Genomic DNA, 23,435 nt, shown 5'->3' on the forward strand with positions numbered 1-23,435 from the left:
TGTTCATTGGCTGGAAAGCGTTATATAAGTTTATTTTCTCAGATATTTCATAAGGGATGCTGGACTTATTAAATCTGTTTGGCTTGTGGGTGAGAGGGAATTGTGGAGAAACGTTTCAGGTCAGGTACAGAAACAGTCAGAGTCTAGATTAGAGTGGTGCTGGAAAAGCACAGCAGGTCAGGCAGCATCCGAGGAGCAGGAAAATCAACATTTTCCTGATGAAGGGCTTTTGCTCGAAACGTCGATTTTTCCTGTTCCTCAGATGCTGCTTGACCTGATGTGCTTTTCCAGCACCACTCTAATCTAGAGTCTGATTTCCAGCATCTGCAGTCCTCACTTTTGCCACAGAGACAGTAAGGCCCACTTAATGTTGCTTTATTGAATGATGTTTCACTCTAACATTGTTAACAATGTATTGTTAGCATAACCATTTAATGTTTGCCAGATTAGAAGTTATTTTACTTAAAGTAGTAACTTCTGGAGTGCAACCACAACTTTAAGTGAAGGTTTAATGTGAGGATGATCCATGGTATTACTAACTATAGGAGGATAGTAGAACAAGAGGTGCAAGAATGTTTAGAAAAAATATGACCAAAAGCTTCTTTTCACAGGAATGATTAACTTATGATTAGAGGTGTAGGGACAAGACCAATGAGTTATTTGTTTGTACAGTTATTTATGCTAATGTTTGTTCTGCTAATACTGGATAGAGGCGAGTATATAGCAGTAAAAGGCTTATTTGTGCAGCTGTAAACCAACTGCAACAAAATGTGACCCATTAATTCAGGGGCTGGCTATTTTGTATTGTGCTGTTGACTTCAAAAACCGCGATCAGAAATCAAAGTTTCAGTTTGCTTTCAGAATTCCACAAACTCCAGTTTCCATTTCTACATTAAATGTGATACAAAGGTGCGTATAAAAGCAACATGGATGCTGAAATAAAATAAACTATAGGAGTGATTCAGCAAGTGGTGAAGAAGAGTAGTCATATCGGATTTAACTGGATTGGGTTAAGTTTTTAACTCTTGTTCTGTCACCTGTGAGTTTCTCCTGCACTAGCTTTTTCCATAATAATAAAAACAACTTGAATTTTCAAAAAGGTGATGGGGGTCAAAGTGCACAGGAGGCCATTCAGCCCATCATTGCTTGGAAGAGTTGTCCAGTTAGACCCCACTTGCACTCTCCCTTTAGTCCTGAATGTATTTCCTTTTGTCATACAAGTATCCAACTCCTTTTTTTTTAAATGTTCCCTTGAGTCTTGTTGCAGTCTGAACTGTAAAAACCCTTTCAATAAATAGCTTAACCATTCCATTGGCTGTGTTACTAATGGCATTCTAGAATCGTTCCAATACTTTTCCTTTTTTGATGTTTTGAATGGGGAAGTTTGGAAAATAGTTCAGTGACTGTGGAAGGCCCAGGTATTCAATGCACTTGCCTCCGAACCTGCACTTTCGGAGAAACCTTTCCTTTCTATTTAGAAAAGAATAAATCTTTGCAACAGATAATTTATGATGTCAAATGCAACAAATAAACCAACATTTTTTTTAGGAAGCTTCAGTGATCTTTACTAATTACAAAACATGAACAAGTCATTCTGCCCCCAAACGTGGGTGCTATGCCTACGTTGCCTCCCTCCAAACTTCACCCAAGCAGTGTGCCCCTCAATGCCTTCTCTCCCTTGCCAACTGTTGCAGCCTCCTTTTGAAATGCCCAAGACCACCTTTTTGATCTGAAACAAGCTTACTGTGATGAAAAGCTTCGCTCACCTTGTAAACCTCCCAGTTACGGAAGAAATTCACTGATCCATCTTGTCGCCTCTGGATGACTGTCCAACCACCGGGATCGTGCGTTTGGTCGCACCAGACCTGCATAAGACGGTTTGTATTCTCAGGTTTCAGCAGGTAGATACCAGTGGCTTCGTTGCCAGCCTCCGATGCTTCTAAACAGTCTTTCCATGGCCCTGCAGAACATCAAGTGAAGAAGTGCAAAGCATATTAAACCTTTTTGGGAGTCAGAGAACACTTAATTTGGGATAGATAGGATCAAATGGATTAGTCATGATGAATGTCAGGGCAGGCTTGAAGAGTCAAATGATCTCTTTATGCTCCTCATTATGTTTGTAGACTGATGTTGCATTCCTTGAGCAGGTTAAGCACATTTACAGCTGTTCAGGAACAAGAAGTTTGACACCTGTTCTTGATGCAGTCGACTGCTTGACCTGTTAACATTAGGGGAGTATCAGTTCACTCAGTGAACCAGGCTGTCACCTAATGACGATATGTTTGAGAAATACAATTGACAGGCTCCGTTTTCCTTTGGGAAACTTTGAACAGTGCGAGTAATGTGTGTTTTGGCTATTCACCACAAGTTGCATGGTATTCAAATACCACAGAGTTAGAGAATGTGATACGTAATATAACATTCTGCCACTGAGTCCATTTAATGTCCCAAAGTCTCAATGTTGTCAAGAGAACCTGCAGTTATCAATGAGAAAGTAAAACTAAATTAAAGTGGATGTTTTCAGTTGGACTGGCCACGATGTCGAGGGATGTACAGCCTAGGTGGGTTAGCCATGGGAAATGCAAAGTTAGGGGAATGGGGTAGGTCTGAGTAGTTTGCTCTTTACAGGGTCGGTGTGGACTCGATGGGCTAAATGGCCTGCTTCCACATTAAGGTTTCTATGATTCTATCATTTTCACTCAGGCTCTGAAACCTGCAGTTTCTGTTTGAAGGTTGGGTGGGAGGCTGTTCCTATCTCCTAATTACACACAGCCACACTCAGTGATACTATTGGGCACCTGCTTTTCACATTGTAGGAACCATGCTCGCCTCCAGGAAGATATCAGAAATCCAGTCAACCATCTTTCTTCTCTCCTCATTCCAGCCACCTTCCACAGCACTAACGTATTAGTTGAAGCCAAGAGAAGAAATGCAACCTCCTCTTTACGAGGCTTATTTACCCCATGCGCAATCCCCTGAGCTCCCAGTGTAGATGGCTGACCTACCAATACAACCAGCTAACCAGCAGGCCAGTACAATTCCAGCAGTGCCCCTGTGAATGCCATGGCCAGCTATACCTCACTCACTTCACAACTTTTGGGTATATGCCCACAACTGTGAGAGCCCCTGTTCCTATTATGCCATAATATAAAATTGGAAGTCAGCTGAGCTCTGGTCAAGTGATTTGGAATCTGGGCCAGAAAGCACAGTATTATGTAACGACTCTAGAATTTCAAGGTGCAGAGGGATCTGGGTGGTCAAGCGCTTGAGTCACAAGCTTAGTACACAGGTACAGCATATAATCAAAAAAGCTAGTGGGATGCTGGCATTTATTATGATGGAAATTGAACAAAGAGGTGACAGTGTTGTGCTTCAATTATGCAGGATATTGGTGGGATCACCCCTCAAATTCTGGGCACCATTTTGCTCTCCTTTATTGAAGGAAGGATGCGGATACTTTGCAGACAGTGCTCAGAGATGGTTTCTGAGTTAGCCACCTAGAGAAAATGGCTTCCGGAGAAAGTTTGGACAGGTTGGGCTTGTTTGGGCTGGAGCTCAGAAGAGTGAGGGGTGATTTGACTGAACTGTATAAAGTCCTGAATGATGTTGACAAGATGGATATGCAAGGGACAACAAACCCAGCAATACAGGACACTGTTTCAAAATTAGGGGTCAACCTTTCAGGGAAGATGAGAATTTTTTCTGAGGCTGTGGGACTTTGGAACTCTTTGCTTCAGAAGGCATTGAGGGCTGTAGGGTGGAGAACTTCACTGAGCGTTTTTAAGACCAAGGCGAATTGTTGTTAGGGGAATGACTGGTTATCAGGGTAGATAGGAATTTGGAATTCAAAACAAACTGATTAGTCATGATCTTGTTGAAAGGCAGGGCAGGCATGAAGAGTGAAGTGGTCTCTTTCTGCTCCTCACTTTGAATGAATGTTTGTAGACTGATGTTGCATTCCTTGAACAGGTTAAGCACATTTACAGCTGTTCAGGAACAAGAAGTTTGACACCTGTTCTTATTGCAGTCGACTGCTTGGTCTGTTAACATTAGGGAGTATCAGTTCACTCAGTAAACCAGGCTGTCAGCTAATGACGATATGTTTGAGAAATACAACCGACAGGCTCCGTTTTCCTTTGGGGAGCTTTGAACAGTACGAGTGAAGTGTGTTTTGGCTCCTGTCTTGGATAGCAGCAAGCTCAGCTGAACAAAACATCCAAGAACAGCCCTGGCACATAGTCCAAATCCAAGCTAGGATTTGGCTCTTTCAGATATTCTGGCTATTGCAGCATAGGTTCACGAGGTCAATTCCTGGAATGGTGGGACTATCTTATGTTGAAAGATTGGAGCAACTGGGCTTCTATACCCTTTTTAGTTTAGAAGACTGAGAGGGGATCTGATTGAGGCATATAAGATTATTAAAGGATTGGACAGTCTGGAGGCAGGAAACATGTTTCCGCTGATGGGTGAGTCCCGAACCAGAGGACACAGCTTAAAAATAAGGGGTAGGCCATTTAGGACAGAGATGAGGAGAAACTTCTTCACCCAAAGAGTGGTGGGTGTGTGGAATGCTCTGCCCCAGAGGGCAGTGGAGGCCCAGTTTTTGGATTCATTTAAGAAAGAGTTGGATAGAGCTCTCAAGGATAGTGGAATCAAGGGTTATGGAGATAAGGCAGGAACAGGATACTGATTAAGGATGATCAGCCATGATCATAATGAATGATGGTGCAGGCTCGAAGGGCAGAATGGCCTACTCCTGCACCTATTGTCTATTGCATGGTTGTGGGGTCAAAGACCGAATAGTTCGGCAGATTGTTTGCGTTGTAAGTAAACATGTAAATTTATGTATTGGTAAACATCGGTGTATGTGTATCTATATACAGTATACATGCATCTTATTGGGAACGTGAGATTGTGTGTGTGTCTGTGTTCCAATTATCAGCACCATATTACTAAAAACATTTAGATATTGAATACCAGTATTGGCATAAGCAAGGGATATCTTAATGTTTGAACAACTGTATGATACAGCCCAACAAGGTTAAAATATGCCTATAACATATGAGTGATGTCATGTAATTTTTATAATACCCCCTTTTGATCCTGACCTCCTGGTGACAGTTCTGCTACCATGTGAGATTGTGCTAAATTGCTGCATTTCCAATATGTGGCCAAACAGTACTTTGTTTTGCACTGTAAGTGTTACGGCCAAATGCAAGATGAACCTCTCTGTGCTGTACAGTACGGCATGGAAGAATGGCAAAGACTGTCCCAAAGTACAACAGCATCGTTTTCAACGATTCCACCTAAAACAAAGGTTCCTTTTGTAGATTGAATTCAGTGATCCCAGTGAAGACCTCAGCTAAAAATGAGCCTGAGTCACAGAATCAGCATCACAGTCCTGTGGCCTTATCTCCAACCCTTTCATCCTTTTCAAATGGAAATTCTTTCTTCAGCTTTTGAAACATTTGGCCATTCAGCCCTTCAAGCCTTCCTCACCATTCACTATGATCATGGCTGATCTTGTCCCACTTTCTCCCTGTATTCTTTGACCCCTTTATCTCCAAGAACTATTTCTAACTCCTTGTAGACATTAAAATGTTTTGGCCTCAAATGTTTTCTGTGTGGCAGAGAATTCCACAGGCTACTCACTCTCTGGCTGAAGAAATTTCTTCTCATCTCTGTCCTAAATGGCTAACCCTGTGTACTTAACCTGTGACCCCTGACTTCCTGGTCATTCGCAGCATCCTTCCTGCATTTATCCTGTCTAGTCCTGTTAGAATTTTATTCCTCTGAACTCCGATTGTATAGAATCCAAATCGATCCAGTTTCTCTCATTCATCAATTGTAAAATGCCAGAAATTGATCTTTATTTTTATTCATTCATGGGATGAGGGCATCTCCCAGAGGGAAGTTATGAGCCAACCACATTGCTGTAGGTCTGGAGTCGCATGTCGGCCAGACCAGGTAAAGATAGCACATTAGCGAACCAGACAACGGATGTTTCCTGACAATCCACAATGGTCATCAGAATTAAATTAAATTCTGTTGAATTTAAATTCCACCATCTTCCAGGATTCGAAGATGGGTCCCCAAAGTATTACCTGAGTCTCTGGATGAACAGTCCAGAGGTAGTCACTTCCCCAGCACTCCCTCTGTAGCCGGAGCATCCTTCCTCTGATCAGGAGACCGAAACCACACACGATACTCCAGATATGGACTTACCAAGGCCCTGTACAATTAGAGCAAGACATCCCTGCTCCTGTACTCAAATTCTTTTGCTATCTACGATTTCTCTGTACATGTCAGTACACCATACAAGCACACAGGATTGAGGTGGTGGAGAATATGTTTACAACATAACAACAGCCTCCCTCACTGCCAGCTGAACTTGGATGCTTACTCTCAGTGGTGTATAAGGGCACCCAGGTCTTGCTGCATCTCCCCCTTTCCCAGTCTGTCCTGATTCAAGTAAGAATACTCCTTCCTATTTTGCTGCCAGAGTGGATAACCTGTCATTTATCCATATTATACTTCATGATTTGGAGATGCCGGTGTTGGACTGGGGTGTACAAAGTTAAAAATTTCACAACACCAGGTTATAGTCCAACAGGTTTAATTGGAAGCACTAGCTTTTGGAGCACTGCTCCTTCATCAGGTGGTTGAACCTGATGAAGGAGCAGTGCTCCAAAAGCTAGTGCTTCCAATTAAACCTGTTGGACTATAACCTGGTGTTGTGTGATTTTTAACATATTATACTTCAGCTGTTATATATTTACGCACTCACTCAACTTGTTCAAATCACGCCAAAGTATTCCTGCATCAACCTCACAGCTCATCCTCTCACAGCCTTGTTTTGTCTACAAACGTGGAGATATTGCACTTAGTTCTCTCATCTAATTCATTAATTTACATGGTAAATAGTTGGGGTCCATCACTGATCCCTGCGGTACCCTACTAGTCACTGGCTGCCATTCGGAAAATACTCCACTTACCCCTACTCTTTGTTTCCGGTCTGCCAACCAGTTCCGGATGGTTTATTAGAATGCTGCCAGGGCTGGAGAATTATAGCTACATGAAGAGATTGGAGAGGGTCGTAGAGTCCTTGGAACAGAAAAGGCTGAGGAGTGACATGAGTGAGGTATTCAAAATTGCGATAAAGTGAGCAGGGGGAAGCTGTTTCCCTTGGCAGAGAGTTGAAAAAAGTCTATGGTTTATAGACTGAAGTTAAGTGTCAGAAGGATTAGAAGGGCTGTGAGGAAAATGTTTTTTATGCTGAGGGTGGTGGGTGTCTGAAATTTGGTTGGGGGGTTCAGAGACCCGAAACACACTCAGAGTCCCTTGATATGCACTTTAAACGCTGTAAGCTGCAGGGCTATGGGCCGTGTGCAGGAAGATGGGATTAGAAAGTGCATCAAACATGGACAAGATGGGCCAAATGCTCCGCTTCTGTGTGTATTATTTCCACGGTTTCTCTGTACATCAGTACACCCCCCCCTCCCCCACCCCAATCCTATGTGCTTTACTTTTACAAGCTAATCGCTTGCCGAGATTATCAAACCCTTAGATATTTCATGGTTCTCAATGGTTATGTAGTTGCAAACATGGTTAAACTTCTGTTTAACATTTGCGAGTGGTGTAACTGAAGGATTAAACTATCAGAAAGATTTGGTCTTTACGGAATGATGATTTGTCTGTGTGAGTGTTAAATGTGGTCCTTTTTTTTTGCACTTCATTCCTTGGATGTGGGCATTGTTGGCTTGGCTAGCATTTATAGCCCACCCTTGGTTGCTGTTGTGGTGTTGTCCTGTATTGAGTGTGTGGTGCTGGAAAAGCACAGCAGGTCAGGCAGCATCCCACATGTACCCATGCCAAGCAAATATTGCACTCTGTATGGCGACAATGAAGTACCTTTGGCTACTGCAGCTTATATGGGGGTTGACCACTAACTGAGTAACATTACAAAAGTCAACAGGGTATAAGCGAGGATCTAATTGCAACCAGGACCAAATAATCTAGTCCTCCTGTTATTAGATCTCAATAAACAGGAATGTTGTAGTTTGTGGATTTTCATGTATGTTGATGCCATATTTAGCAGAAATCAAAACTCTGTCCTTAAAACAATATCTACAAAATTTAAGTTCTAGTTTGAAATATTGTCACCTTGGCGATGACACAATGTTTGTTAATTATTCCTGGAGAAAATTGAACCTTCAAGATTTGGTTCACAAACTCACCTCAGAATAATTCCATTTGACTGGAATTCTGAGCCACATCAGCTGCTCCCTATTGTACCACAAGTAACATCATTACTTTTGTAAGCTAAACCCTACTGCTCTGTGTACTGTGTTAAGAAAACTAATTTACTCCAGAAAGTGTTGAATATTAGTCCTGCACTCGTGCTCATGGCTCTCATTTCAGTTCACCATCTTCTCCAGTATGACAGCAGTGTCACAGTTCTGAACAGGTCAGTCAGAAAATATCTATCCCGATTGCATCCCACCAAAAGGCCACCTTGTGCTTGATGGTCATTGTTACCTTATATATTGAGTCTGTTATAGCAACAGTATGTCAATGAGTTGAAATTAAGCTTCTCCCTGAAAACTGGTAAAATTACTTCATTTTCTAAAATGTACAACTCGCAGATGACAATCTTACATGGAGATTGGTCTTTGGTAGTCAATCCCTACAAGTAATTTTGTTTTTGGGCTTTTACATATTGTATTTAGTTAGTGATGTCCCACATCACTGAATCTACAGGGATAAATATGTGTGACTTTTGCTCCTTTCGCTTTGTCAAGTCCAAAATGAGCTGTGTTGTTCCTTTTGAAAATCCAAGTTACCTCAGTTGAAGAACATGGATATTTCAGCCAGCTAGCAACAGACTTTTTTTAATGTTTTTGTCTTACAAATATCTTAACCCTGAGAGAGTGACAGTGTAATTAGGAATCCCTGACACCATTGTTATTTAATCAGACTGACAATTTGTTATTGTGCATGATTAGTCTCTGAAAGGATATTTGATTTCTATTCCAGACATTTGTAGATTTAGATCTTTGAATAATTGTCTATTTACTTGTGAGCTATTTGCGATCTGGACAGTTCCAACAATGTATCATATGAGGTTACATGCAGTACACGTGGTTTGATGCACAGAATTTTAGCCCTTGCTCTGTGATGGCATTCTAGATACTCAGAGTCATGGGTTCAAATCCTGTTCCAGAGACCTATCACATCTGCACTGCACTGTCATTGTAGAATTTGAGAATAATATCTTAGCAGAAAAGTTACATCTTTGAAAGTTTATTAGATCAATGTTCCTTCTGTTCTCCAAGATGAATGTTAAAGACACAGTGGGGTTTTTTTTTAGGCTAATTAGGGGGCCTGTCCTGGCCAACAGTTATCCCTCAACAGCACCAATAAAGTCTTCAACTGGTCCTTTATCTTATTGCTGTGATGTGGAGGCACCAATAAAGTTTTCATCTGGTCCTTTATCTTATTGCTGTGATGTGGAGGCACCAATAAAGTCTTCAACTGGTCCTTTATCTTATTGCTGTGATGTGGAGGCACCAATAAAGTCTTCAACTGGTCCTTTCTCTTATTGCTGTGATGTGGAGGCACCAATAAAGTCTTCAACTGGTCCTTTATCTTATTGCTGTGATGTGGAGGCACCAATAAAGTCTTCAACTGGTCCTTTATCTTATTGCTGTGATGTGGAGGCACCAATAAAGTCTTCAACTGGTCCTTTATCTTATTGCTGTGATGTGGAGGCACCAATAAAGTCTTCAACTGGTCCTTTATCTTATTGCTGTGATGTGGAGGCACCAATAAAGTCTTCATCTGGTCCTTTATCTTATTGCTGTGATGTGGAGGCACTGGTGTTGGACTGGGGTGGACAAAGTTAAAAATGACACAACACCAGGTTATAGTCCAACAGGTTTATTTGGAAGGACTAGCTTTTGGAGCTACCTGATGAAGGAGGTGTTGTGTGATTTTTAACTTTATCTTGTTGCTGTTTGTGGGATTTCGCATTCAAAGTAGAAATCCTTTTTAAAACGTTAAAATTACACTTCTTGGACAAACACTATTTGTTTCTTTCATTGCCTGAACATTGGACAGACCGCTTGATAAGGGAAATGTACATCTCATTCACCAGATAAAACCTTTTCATTGTTAAAACATCAGCACCAGTTTCTCTTAGTCACTATATAAGTCCTGAAAATGTGTTGCTGGAAAAGCGCAGCAGGTCAGGCAGCATCCAAGGAGCAGGAGAATCGACGTTTCGGGCATGAGCCTTCTTCAGGAAGGCCTATATAAGTTGAATTATATAAGTCCAACTGGTATGGAATTCCTGAAGTGTGGTGAGTCTGACCTACAGCTGAGAAAACAATAATTCCCTACCCACATCTCTCCCAGCCCCAACTGCAGGGAACCATACATGCTGGGACTCACCATCAGCAACTTCCCACTGAGCACCAGCAAGATCAAAACTTGCTGCTTTTTCCATTTAATTGAAGGGCTGGCAGGTCAATAATGCACTAACTCTCTCACACGTTATTGGCTTATTTTTGATATAATTAAACTTGTGATACAATTGAATGTTTTCAAACACATGAGGTATTCTGGCAGAAATGGCTCACTCATGTGGATCAAGTTATCCTGAGTTTGGTGGGCGACAGGAAGAATGCAGTGTGCTCAAAAATCTGTTGCTTTCTTTGGAAATTATTCATTGAGAAAGTTAGAGAATTTCTCTGCAATATTTCATGCTAGAGGTTTTGTGATTTGGCAGTCTCGTGTTCACAGCCAAATGATAATATTCAAATTATGATATTGCCTATCAGCTTAGAATTCTGGTGTTAATCATGGTTGAATGTGTCAAATTGCTGTACTTTACTATGAATAAATGGTGTTAGACATTAGATCTGTGCAATGTCACTGGCTTGCCTGTGGCCTATACTGGTTAAAGCCTTGAAACAAAGGAACCAAATTCAGGCACCACTGCATTTGTTGTGAAGTCTGTGATTCAGGCAGGAATGAGAGATGCTCATCTACCTTGGATGAATGTCACTTTATTTTCTTTAAATAGATTTGCAACATTTTTTTTAGATTAGATTACTTAACGTGTGGAAACAGGCCCTTCGGCCTAACAAGTCCACACCTCCCCGCCGAAGCGTAACCCACCCATACCCCTACATGTACATCTACATCTACATCTACCCCTTACCTAACACTACGGGCAATTTAGCATGGCCAATTCACCTGACCTGCACATCTTTGGACTGTGGGAGGAAACCGGAGCACCCGGAGGAAACCCACGCAGACACGGGGAGAACGTGCAAACTCCACACAGTCAGTCACCTGAGGCTGGGTCATTTTTCATTTTTCCTGGGTATTTGTACAAACAAGTCGGTGTTTGTTCAGTGTATGAATTCTTCTGAGGTTGAAGAACAGCAGAGGTCCTTTGCAGGTCTGGGAGAGTGTTGTCCTGAGCTGGGGCAGGTGTCTGACTACGGGGAGTGTAGGTGGCGGCGCATGGCTGCGAGAGTGGAACGGAGGACTCGGAGGGAGGTCTGTTGCTGGAGGCCTCGGATTTGTTGTAGGTACTGGTTGTCCTGGTTGGGTCCAAATTGTGTTGGCCTGAACGTAGTCCAGAGTCCATGCGGGGTCAGTCGGTCCCGTAGGCACGTGCTGAGGAAAGAGATGTGGCTATAGTATCAAGCTTGTTTCAGGACGTGGCTGAAGAGCTTCAGGGCAGAGGAGATGACCTGGGGGGGGGTGCAGTCCTTACTGAGATCCTTGTAGAGGGAGGAGGAGAGCTTCTTCAAGGTAGGCATCCTTGCAAGAGGATTCACAGTAGGTTAAGATCAACTAGGAGAAAGTGAGGACTGCAGATGTTGGAGATCAGAGCTGAAAAATGTGGTGCTGGAAGAACACAGCAGGCCAGGCAGCATCCGAGGAGCAGGAGAATCGACATTTCGGGCATAAGCCCTTCTTCAGGACCAGAGAGGCCTGGGTTCAAGTCCCACCTGCTCCTGAGTAGTATAATAGCGTATTGGAGCGGGTTGAATTTAGAAAAAATAGGGTTTCAAAAAAAAAGCAGTCATTCATGTACGTGTGTCATGGTTTCACAGAAGTTCACCAATTACACAATGAAATCTAATTAATTTTTTTATGCATAGTACCAGCTGATCATATTAGTGTGAGAAGCTGTGGAGAAATTAGCTGGTCCCATTAGAGTAGATGCCGAATGTGACAGCGAATCTACGGCAAACACAAAAATGGCCCAGCAACACTCTGTCTTTCCCAAAATGTATTTTATTTGGATTTCTGTGTCCCACATACCCACCATCTACAATGAGTTATAAATCATATTGTGTATTTTAAGCAGCTTTTTAAGTCTTAATTTTGATAGACTAGGTTATAGAGAGAATTCCAGCGGCCCCAGAATGTTGCTGGCAGGCTGAATATTTGCCATTACCAGCTGAATAAAAAAAGACGGGCCATTTCTGGCATTTGGTGCCTCGAGTATTAAATCCATTCCTGCTACGTTGAAGACATTTGAAGGATGAGCATGAATGACCATTTGCTTTACTTCAGCAGAAGAATCCTGACAAAACCTGTTAGTCTGAAAGCCATCTGGTGCTGTTGTGAGAACCAAGATTTAAAAAGGAAGCACCTACATTTGTTTCTAGGGAAACGATTCATTTCAGTCTTGTCCAGATTAACAGCTGTCTTGAATTACGTTGCAGCAGGCAGGCTATTACAGTCCTGATTAAATTGGGACAACAGTGGCACGTCCAGCTGTTGTTCATAGACACTTTGAAAACATACTGTATATGGACAGAAACCAAAGCATGGTAATCCACACAGGATTATTTTAAACAGCACATTGCCCTTTGCTACTGAAAGTCATGAATATGGACACATTATCTGAAGGAGCTCTGCCACCCCTCACTATTTTTATACCCAGGTACCATTGTACCTAAGGTGGCGGCAAGAATGGTAACCTTGCACCTGTTTCATTGTACTGTCATCACCAACAGTCCCTCGCAGACGAGGAAGACTCTCTCTCACTCTCAGGGTGAGTCTGTACAAATTGATGCGGCTACCGCAGGCTCTGTTACCCTTGAGGCAAGTGGTGGTCACGGGAAGGGGTAGGTGAAGGTGTTGGTGTGAAAGTGCGCTCCTTTTGCTGTTTTAGCCTGGCTTCCATTTTTTTTTCCCCCGACAGCAAGTCTCGAGGTGCTCAACATCCTCCCAGATGTTCCTCCGCCATTTTTAGATGGGCTTGGGTCAGTGATTTCCGGAAATGTTGCAGTTCACCAGTGATGCCTTGAGGGTATCACGAATACGCTTTCTTTGTCTGCCAGGAGCTGGGAGTAGAGCACTTGGAGAGTCTTGTGTACCCCTAGAGTATATGTGACAGTAAAACCTAAACCTAACGTTTGAACATTTATTGCAGTCTCATTCACGGCTTCTCAATGACCAGAAGCACTTACCAGCCTTCTCCCCACAGCAGAGAAAACCAACAAAGAATTAGTAACAATAAATAAACAAAGACACAGCTCCATGAGAATTTCTTTATCAAAAAACAGATTCTCCTGCACATACCTGTATTGGAGGTTTTTTTGATTTTGACATATTCATGTCTTAAAATAAATATTACTTTTAATTGTAAGAGCAAATAAGTATCCCGCTGGCTTATTTAGTTGATATACTTTATGTACCGTGGAAGTGGATGAATAGGATGCTGCCTTTTAAAGGTAACCCGTGGTTCCATGTGACAAAGTTGGACCCCAAGAATTTTAGTGCATGTTTCTCTAATCTGAGAGGTTGCGTCATGTTCACTTTGCTACATGGACTGGAAACTGAGAACCTCCCCTTTCACAACCATTGCAGACAAGTGATTCATAGCTTTGTCTCAATTGCCCCATTTTCCAAATTAAATATGAACATTTGGTTTGAGTGACCAACAGGAGCCCTCGAGAGAACTTAAGGAAGCTTGCAAAAGCAGAAAAATGGATATCTCACCATGTACATGAAATATTTTTAAGATGTAGAGAGATTAATTAAAAGACAAAATTACTTAAATGTAAAGTTGTACCGTGGAAATGGCTATTTCTGCTCCAGATGGTCTTCTGACCTTACTTGGTGAGAAAGCTACAGAGCTTGCCCCACAATGGTCAAGTTGCCTGATGATGTTATCAGGATCGATTTAAAATATTTGAGGAAAATACCTGCTTTCGCTCAGATGAATGTAACTGCTGTCTGCTCAGTGAGGAAGGTTAAGATTGAGCCTAGGGGAGGGGTCCTCTTTACCAGTTGTGCACAAATTATCCTGATTTGTGCTTTCTAAACTTGTCAAATTAGCAAGTTGTCTCGAGAAACAACATGTTGACATTTAAGTTCCTGATCTCTAGAATGCAGGCATACTTTGACACAGTTCCCATTATTATGTCTGTGACCTTTCAGGAGTACTTCATTGGCTGATATCTTAAGGTCATGAACGGTACTATATAAATTGGCTCTGACAGAGTTGGAAACAATAAAGTATTGCTGACAATTGTCATTGGTTTTCATTGTTTTTAAATCCGAATTCATTACCACGTACTGATTTAGAAAGACCTGCATAAATCAGGAGGGCAATGGAATACTCCCCATTTTCCTGGGTGAGTGCAGCTCCAACACCATTCGAGAAGGTCAGTGCAAACATTCCCCCTGCTACCTCCCACCCAATCCACCACCAACACCTGGTGGTCGGTCACTGTAAGGTGCATTGCAGAAGTGTGCCATACTCCCTTCAACAGCACCTTCCAACCACTGACTGAAGGGTAAGGGCAGCAGTGCATGGGAGCACCTCCAACTGCAAGTTCCCCTCAGAGCCAAGTGTTACTTTAACTTGGAAACATACCACAATTTCTTCATTTTCTCTGGATCAAAATCCTGGGACACCCAACAGCAGCTTGGGTGTTCTACACCAAAAGGACTTGTGGTTCAAGACAGCACCCCACCTCCACTTTCTGAAAGTGATGAGCAACCAATGATGCTCTTGGGTGAGGTACTCACAAGCAAAACAAATGAGAATGTCCTTAACCTAAATACATGGGTATCAATCTATTCTAACTACTTTGGTTTTGGTACGAAATTTCAAAATCTCGCAGCTCTCCCAATTCTGTAGTTGTCCGTTGTAAATGATATCTGACATCACATGGCTTATGAAAAGAATATATTCATTATGGTTTGGCAACTTCCCAAGGCTGCAAGAATCTACAGAGAGTTGTGTACACAGCCCAGTCCATCACACAAACCAGCCTTCCACCCACTGACTCCATCTATACTTCCCAATGCCTTGGGAAAGCAACTAACGTTAATTAAAGATGACTCCCATCCTGGTCAAACTCTCTTCCGCCATCTACCATCGGGCAGATCATGTAAAGATATGAAAACACACAAAAACAGATTCAAGAACTGTTTATTTTTCCTGCTTTGAAAAGACCTTTGAACAGACACCTAAGATATTAATTCTGATCTTGCTCTGCATCTTCTCTGCGGCTGTAACACTGTATTCTTTGCTCTGTTTGCTACCCTGATGCACTTTGTGTAGTACAATCTGCCCATGTAGCACACAAAACAACACTTTTCACTGCATTGCAGTACATGTGACAACAATGAGTCCAATTCAAACTCAAGTAAAACATTGGATTAAAAGAATTGGGTGGTGGTGATGAGGGAGACCATGTCTGGATTTATTTAGACATCCATCTTTTCAGTGTTGGTTTACAAAGCAAAGTCAGGAGGCTCCAAGCAAAAATTCTATGTAACAGCCTGGCATCTTTACAACATTTAAGATCAGTTGTGAAGAAGTAACTTTGAGTCTTGACCAGCCTATGTACAATGATTTGCCGAAGGAACCTACAGCTGTAAATTGGGTAACATTTTAAATGTAACCTGACGATCTAGCTTTTATCTCTTACAGTCTTGAGATGTGAAATGGAAGGGAGCTGTTGAGCTGAAGGTTTTGGGTGCCAGCTTTGATGTAAAAGCACTGTAATTGCTAATTGTGCAAAGCTGCCATGGAAATATGGGAGGAGGAATAGGTCAGAATCAAGATTAGAGTGGTGCTGGAAAAGCACAGCAGGTCAGGCAGCATCCGAGGAGCAGGAAAATCAACATTGCGGGCAAATGCCCTTCCTGATTCTCTTGCTCCTCGAATGCTGCCTGACCTGCTGTGCTTTTCCAGCACCACTTTAATCTAGACTCTGATCTCCAGCATCTGCAGTCCTCACTTTTGCCTGGAGGAATAGGTCAGTCATCCTTTTGAGGATACTACACCATTCTAGATGATTTCTAATTATATGCTGGTCATGCACTACACCATATCCTGCACTATTTCCATATCCCTTGAAGTCAGTAGAGAAATCTTATCAATTTCTGTCTTGAACTTAGTGAGTGAGCTTTTAGACTCAGCAGGGGTAGTGAATCCCAGAGATTAACCATTCTCTGTGTGAAGAGATCCATCCTTATCCAAGTCCCAAATGGCTTACCTCTGATTCTGACTCTCTGACCCCTGATTCAAGACCGTCAGCTAGTAAAACCATCCTTCCTGCATCTGCATCAGCCCTTTATTAAGAATTTTGTATCTTTGTGTGCTCGCTTCTCATTCTTATAAATTCCACAGAATACTGAATGGGTTAGTCAATCCTCTGTGTGAACGTGGTGGGGATTATGCCATGCTCACTAAAAATACGTCATTTGAATGCATTGCTTCAATGGGTTATTTTTATTGGTAACAAGGGAAATACCACGTATCAGAAACAAATGGGAAGAAACAATTAAAGTGTAAAATATGTTTTTGAGTACAAGAACATATTGTACTGTTATATTAATTAATCTCCTGTGTTGTTGCCATGGAGAAAAATAATAAAACCAAAAGTCTCTTTCTTCAACCGAGTCTGTGCTAACTGTCATTCTAATTCCTTCCATGACCACCGCCTCGTACACAATTAGAGTCATAGAATCATACTGATGCACAGCACAGAAACCGACCCTTTGGTTCAACTTGTCCATGCTGACCAGATATCCCAACCTAATCTAGTTCCATTTGCCAGCACTTGGCCCATATCACTCCAAACCCTTCCTCTTCATGTACCCGTCCAGATGCCTTTTAATTGTACCAGCCTCCACCACTTCCTCTGGCAGCTCATTCCATACACGCACTACCCTCTGCGTGAAAAGGTTGTCCCTTAGGTACCTTTTATATCTTTCCCCTCTCACCTTAAACCTATGCCCTCTAGTTTTGGACTCTCCTACCAGTCCAGAAAAGACCTTGGCTATTTATCCTATCCATGCCCCTCATGATTCTATTGCTCACTTTGTTAATTCTTAAAAAAAACACATTTTTATTCAAACTTGCTCTCAGGCACATAACAGGCTAGCCACGTGGCCTCCCTGAGGAGCAGTGACTGTTGGTAGCAATCCAAAGCCTTCGCCAAGAATCCCATTAAATTCTTGGTTCATCGTTATATTCTGCTGCGCTCGGGGATATTGTCTTTGTGACTCGTTACTGCGACTCAGTGCTATCCCAGGGTCAACGGGCGTGATTGCTGCATCCAGCCCTTCCCACCTACCAAGACAGCAGTGACGGGGTTGGGGGAAAAGCAGAGACCCAGATGAGAGTTCCTACATCCTGTTCCTGTGTTACCAAACACTACAAGTGGTGAGACTGTTAGAGTGTTAATGCCAGGAAAGCAACCAAGGAGCTCCCGTCTGGTTCTCTGCTATCCCACACCCACCTCATCTACACCCTTCACCCCGTGTAATTGTTCCTGCTCTGTCAGACTCTATGGAGTTCAGCTCTAACGCTCTTTCTCCTTTATTCTGAAACAAATAGAGATTTGTGCAAAATCCCTACAATAGTTGAAGGACAAATGCTATCATTATGAAGGCATTGCAAAATCTCCTTTTTTATATATAGCTCCATCCTATAATATTTAAACCTCCCTCCCTGGGCCACAAATTTTTCTCTTTGATGTTCCAGAATTATTGCTCACTATTGATTCCCCCCCCCCCCCCCAACCCCATAACTCTGTCCTCATCTCCCCCCCCCCCCGCCCCCCCCCCCCACCCCGTGTAAGCTTCAGAATCTTTGTATTTGTTAAAACCTGAACATTAAACTGTAGGAAATGCAGGCAACAGCTCTAAAATGTAGGAATGGATTATAAAAGTTCCATTTTATTTTGAAATTACAGTGCAAACAGTAGCATAATTTGAATCTCAAATGAATGACTGTGTTTGTGGTTCAAATTGGACCCATTGTACTTTAAAACTCAGCAAGATCGTATCAATGCTGTTTTTTTCCTCAAATAATCCATGCAAAAAGGTTTCTTGTTACATTGACACAGCATGAACATTGTAATTGGGGAAAATCAGAATTGTTTTTGGTGTTTGCGTGGAGTGAGGCGATGATTTAACCACTTTTCATTTCACTGAATAACTCCAGGTGACTCTTAACGTTGAAGTTGATTCCGTATCAAATTTCACTCACTCCTGCTGGGACAGTTCTCCAGCAACAACTTAAAAATATGGATAGTGAAAATAAGGATTAGCAAGCTATTCAGTAATGGATCTGGCCAAACCTAAACTGCCTCCTGCGCTTCCTAACCTTCATTATTTTAAAAGATTTATTGTAAGGGATGAGACATTCACCAACTATGCCAACGTTATTGCCCATCCCAAGTGGCCTGAGAGTGTTGTTGGAGCGGCACTCATCCAGTCAAGTGGAGAATATTCCGTCATACTCCTGACTTGAGCTTTGTGGATGGTGAACACACATTGGGGTGTCATGAGATGAGTTACTCCCTGCAGGATTCCCCCAAGCCTCTGTCCTGCTCTTGTAATCTCCGTATTTATTTGGTTGGACATGTTCAGTTTCTGAGCAATGGTAAACTTCAGTTACCATTGTTAGTGGGTGATTCATTGAGGGTAATGCTATTGAATGTCAAGAGCAAGATGATTAGATGCTCTCTTGTTGGAGATGGCCATTGCCTGGCGAGTAACATTCTTTCCATGCTTCAACCCTAGCATGAAAGTGGTCCAGCTTCTGTTGTGTTGTGGCTTGGACTGCTATAGTGTTTGACAAGTCATGAACCCTGTGCTGTCATTAGTGAACATCTCCGATTCACATCTACTGGGGACTGTCTCTAGATATATCAAGTGTGAGAACAAGTTCGGTGGCAAATCTTCAATTCCTTTTAAATTTTTAACTTAAACAGCTGTAAAAATAGTCACTCCTTTATTTCTCTGAAAATTGTGTTGCATTTAATTATGTTTGTACAACTCTCGTTTTTCTGGTTGAAATGTGGTATGATGGGCAGTCTAATTCTACAAATAGCGTATACTATAACTACACTGTTGATGAATTAAACATCTGTTGTGCATTCTGTGCTGTAATTTCCAGTCCTCTGCTAAAAAGGACTGCACCTTCATTTAACATTGACTCTGCCGGAGTCAGTGGCATTAAAGTAAACTGAATAAAATGTACAAACTAATTGGCATTGACAGATGTGGTAGTGAACCACTGCTTCAGCAGTTGAGATCTGATCGTTCTCTGAGCATCTATGGATGAAGTGACTTGAAACCAACTGTGTAATAATGTCAAGTGTTAAGATTGTAGGGAAATTATTTATGATTTCAACAAAACCATTTTGAAGATTTTAATTCCCCTTCCAGTTTCCCCCTTTTACGCCTGTTGGGACTGACCCATTCTGGGGGTTGCTGTACAGAGAACTCCAGACGGTGGTGAATGTGTGAGCTGAGAACGTGAGCTCCAGGACCCAGCTCGTTGCAGACATGTTTGCGATTAGCGTTGACAGTGTTGCTATGCAAAGCAAGAGTTCTGGCTGTAAATCAAGGAGACTGAGCACTCCTACCACTGTCTGGCTCACAAAGCCCAGCCCAGCATAGACTGAGGAATAGACTTGGGCCTCTTAAATCTGTGTAACTCTGTTGCACAGTGGCTAATTCATTATGCACCAAGCCATCAGGAGAGACCTCCAGCAGACCGAGCATTTTATTTGACTGAGGGGATAATCAGCAATGCAAAGTGAGAAACCACAATTCTGGGCAGTTCAGAAAAACAAAACCACATGCACAACTGTTTAAGTTGCTGTTTTGTTTGTACCATTTCTTTCAGTTGGTCCCAGGATGTGTTAACAAAGGCACTAGGTAATATCCATGTGTAGATTTACTGGAAACGTGACGGTAGGCTATCATCAGGGATGGAGTTAAAAATCATTCAACATCAGGTTACAGTCCAACAGGTTTATTTGAAAGCACTAGCCTTCACAGTGCTACTCCCCGCCTGATGAAGGAGCAGCGCTCCGAAAGCTAGTGCTTCCAAATAAACCTGTTGGACTATAACCTGGTGTTGTGTAATTTTTAACTTTGTCCACCCCAGTCCAACACCGGCATCTCCACATCATCAGGAATGGAACTGGTGCTCCCCCTGTGCCCTGATCTTGTCTGGTTCGATTATTTTCTACTACCGTTTTTTTCTGGGATGGACTTCCTCAACTTTTCAGCCATCTCACTGTAAGGGCTAGGTGCAGAGGGATGGGAGAAGGCTTGCAGACAGCAGAAGGCTGGTAGAGATCAACTAGTCTGTTTACGTTTATTCTATATGATTATTGTAAACTGCACTATATGGAGCTAATTATAAGATATAGCTATAAACAGAAATAAAGTATGTTAACACCATGTAGGTGAAGTGTAAAGTACTGTAAATATGGTGCTGCTGGAAGTGAATATAGAGCACACTGCCTTCTGCCCTCAGGAAGCCACATTCTTGTTGCTCTTAATCTCTCTGGGAAAGTTGTCATTTTCATAGTAATCTGAGGATGCATTTCAAAATATTTTTTCTGGACTTTGCTGTGTTTGCTTCTGATGTTGAGTAAGTGAGGGAACATGTATGTGTGTGCCTGGAGGGAATTACAGAATCTACTTATGAATCCAACTTGCATTTGGTATGAGTCAGTCTAACCTGCCTTATTTAAATGCTCTACTCCACCACAGTGCCTCAGGAGATCTGATTTGATTGGTGTCATATATGTGTGCAAATTTATGGGCAGCACGGTGGCACAGTGGTTAGCACTGCTGCCTCACAGCACCAGAGACCCGGGTTCAATTCCCACCTCGAGTGACTCTCTGTGTGGAGTTTGCACGTTCTCCCCGTGTCTGCGTGGGTTTCCTCCGGGTGGTCTGGTTTCCTCCCACAGTCCAAAGATGTGCAGGTCAGGTGAATTGGCCATGCTAAATTACCGTAGTATTAGGTGAAGAGGTAAATTGGGTTGCTCTTCGGAGGGTCGGTGTGGACTTGTTGGGCTGAAGGGCCTGTTTCCGCACTGTAAGCAATCTAACCTAATTTAATCAAAAAGCACTTGCCATTTCTTGAGCTTACCCTTGGCTAGCACATGCCTTCATCAGGCATAAATAAAACAACTAATGGCTGCTAATGGATATATGTCAAATGAAGCACAAGTTTGAACATTGTGCTTAATTCCATGGTGCTCAATTCCGATTTCATATTTAATAGCTGAATAATACCTGTAGAGTAGGAAATGCTTGTGATTTGGGTTTTCTGTCACCCACCATTGTGTTTAACCTTTGAAATTTTAAATCTCTTTATTCCATTGTTGATTTAAACAAACTCCTTGTATATTTTTTTTTGCTCCGTCAGAGACTAGGAGAGCTAGCTGGCTGGGAAGTTAACAGAGTAAAGCAATGGATGTCAAGGGAGAGTAGGCGGCTACAGTGAGAATGGTGAATGTCTAAAACAAACCAAAATGACTGGTGAAAATGCAGACAACTTGCTAATGATTGTGTTTACTTTCAGCCAAGTATAAATTCACATGCCAGTCAAGATGGGTTTTCAGGAAGCTAAATGATTTTCCGTAAGGTTAACTAAAACCACTGAATGAAATGGGATGATACATCATAAGTTTTGCTTAGCCTAACCATAAAAGCAATTCATCCTTTACAAGTGTAATTTCCCCTTAGTCCTGGAAACAAATAAACAATCCTGAAATAACACATTAAAACAATTTTTAATTTTAACCAAATGGGTGGTTCACATTTGCCATTAGATTAGTATTTTGGTTGAGTTTTAATTACAATTGATAGATTGCTTGACTTTCCAATCACACATTGGCAATTCTGAGCCGCAAGGATTATTAAGGCAATATTTTACAATGATGCCGTGTCTTGCTGTAAGCTAACAGCTCCTCCTGCCTTCTGGAACCAGTACCCAAGTGTTCTTTTACTTTTATGCTCCAGTTATGTCAGCAGCCATTGGAACGATGACAGCCAGTTAATGGTTCTGTCAAGCAATTAGGTTGATCAGTGACTTCCTCTCTGCCTACGCAGATACAAAACTACTGATCAGTTGCGGTTTTTCCCGGGCACAGTTTGCTCTCTTTGTCACTCGTTTGATTACTCTCTGTTTCACTATCGGGTTTTTCATGATAAAAGAAGGCAGGCGATAGCCTTAGAATTAAAAAAAAAGTGAGGTACAGGCATACTTGCTCATTTCTGACAACATTTTGTATTAAATCCTGTCAACTCAGTTGTCCTGTTTTAAAACAGAGCTAACTGCATGGTTCAATATATAAATCATAAAGAAACTCTGCATAGGCATTCAATGCACAATAATTTGTGTGAAAGTGATGACGTTTGGGTCTTTTCAAAAACATGATGGCTATGCACTTGCCAGCAATGGGGAGATAAAAAGCACGTTACCACTAAGGCCAAAATTAACTCTAGGATTGCTTCAAAGCATTGACGCATTGCCAATTGAGATTGTGAAAGATTTGCCTTCTTGGTCATGGGGCAAATTCCACAGTTTTTTTCTTTGGAGGCTTACGCCACATTTGAGGTTTTAAGTCAGCACGGGAAAGGTGACAGGAATTAAAACCCTTGTATTTACACAACACATCATAACGGCACTGAAATATGGCAAAGAGGTTCTTCATACAGTGAATGTATTAGGGATTCAGTGACTCGGGTTCACTGAATCCAGCCAAAATAACAATTCTGGTCTCTCTGCTATCGGAAAGATGTTGTTAAACTTGAAAGGGCGCAGAAGAGATTTTCAAAGATGTTGCTGGAATTGGAACAGTATGAGTTATAGGGCGAAGCTGACTAAGCTGTGGCTATTTTCCCTGGAGCGTTGGAGGCTGAGGGGTGGCCTTGTAAAAGTTTATAAAATCATGAGGGCCATTGATAGGGTGAATAGCCAAGGTCTTTTTCCCAGGGAAGGTGAATTCAAAGGTAGAGGCTATAGGTTTAAGGTGAGGGTGAAAAGATTTAAAAGAGACTTAAGTGGCAACTTTTTCACGCAGAGGGTTGTGTGTATATGGAATGAGCTGCCAGATGAAGTGGGA

The 23,435-nt window shown here is 42.0% G+C and overlaps 2 protein-coding genes across 7 annotated transcripts in view; one reads left to right on the forward strand and one right to left on the reverse strand.

Annotated features, from left to right (window-relative positions):
• Positions 1-23,435, forward strand: part of LOC140469439 (ras-specific guanine nucleotide-releasing factor RalGPS1-like) — a 956,086-nt gene that overhangs the window by 317,043 nt on the left and 615,608 nt on the right. The window lies entirely within an intron of this gene.
• Positions 1-23,435, reverse strand: part of angptl2b (angiopoietin-like 2b) — a 47,519-nt gene that overhangs the window by 3,956 nt on the left and 20,128 nt on the right. The window contains exon 3 of the mRNA XM_072565677.1: positions 1,767-1,960. Coding sequence (XP_072421778.1) covers positions 1,767-1,960 — 194 coding nt within the window. The remainder of the gene's footprint in view (positions 1-1,766; positions 1,961-23,435) is intronic.

This window comes from Chiloscyllium punctatum, chromosome 49, assembly GCF_047496795.1.
Source record: "Chiloscyllium punctatum isolate Juve2018m chromosome 49, sChiPun1.3, whole genome shotgun sequence".
In the NCBI taxonomy this organism is placed as follows: domain Eukaryota; kingdom Metazoa; phylum Chordata; class Chondrichthyes; order Orectolobiformes; family Hemiscylliidae; genus Chiloscyllium; species Chiloscyllium punctatum.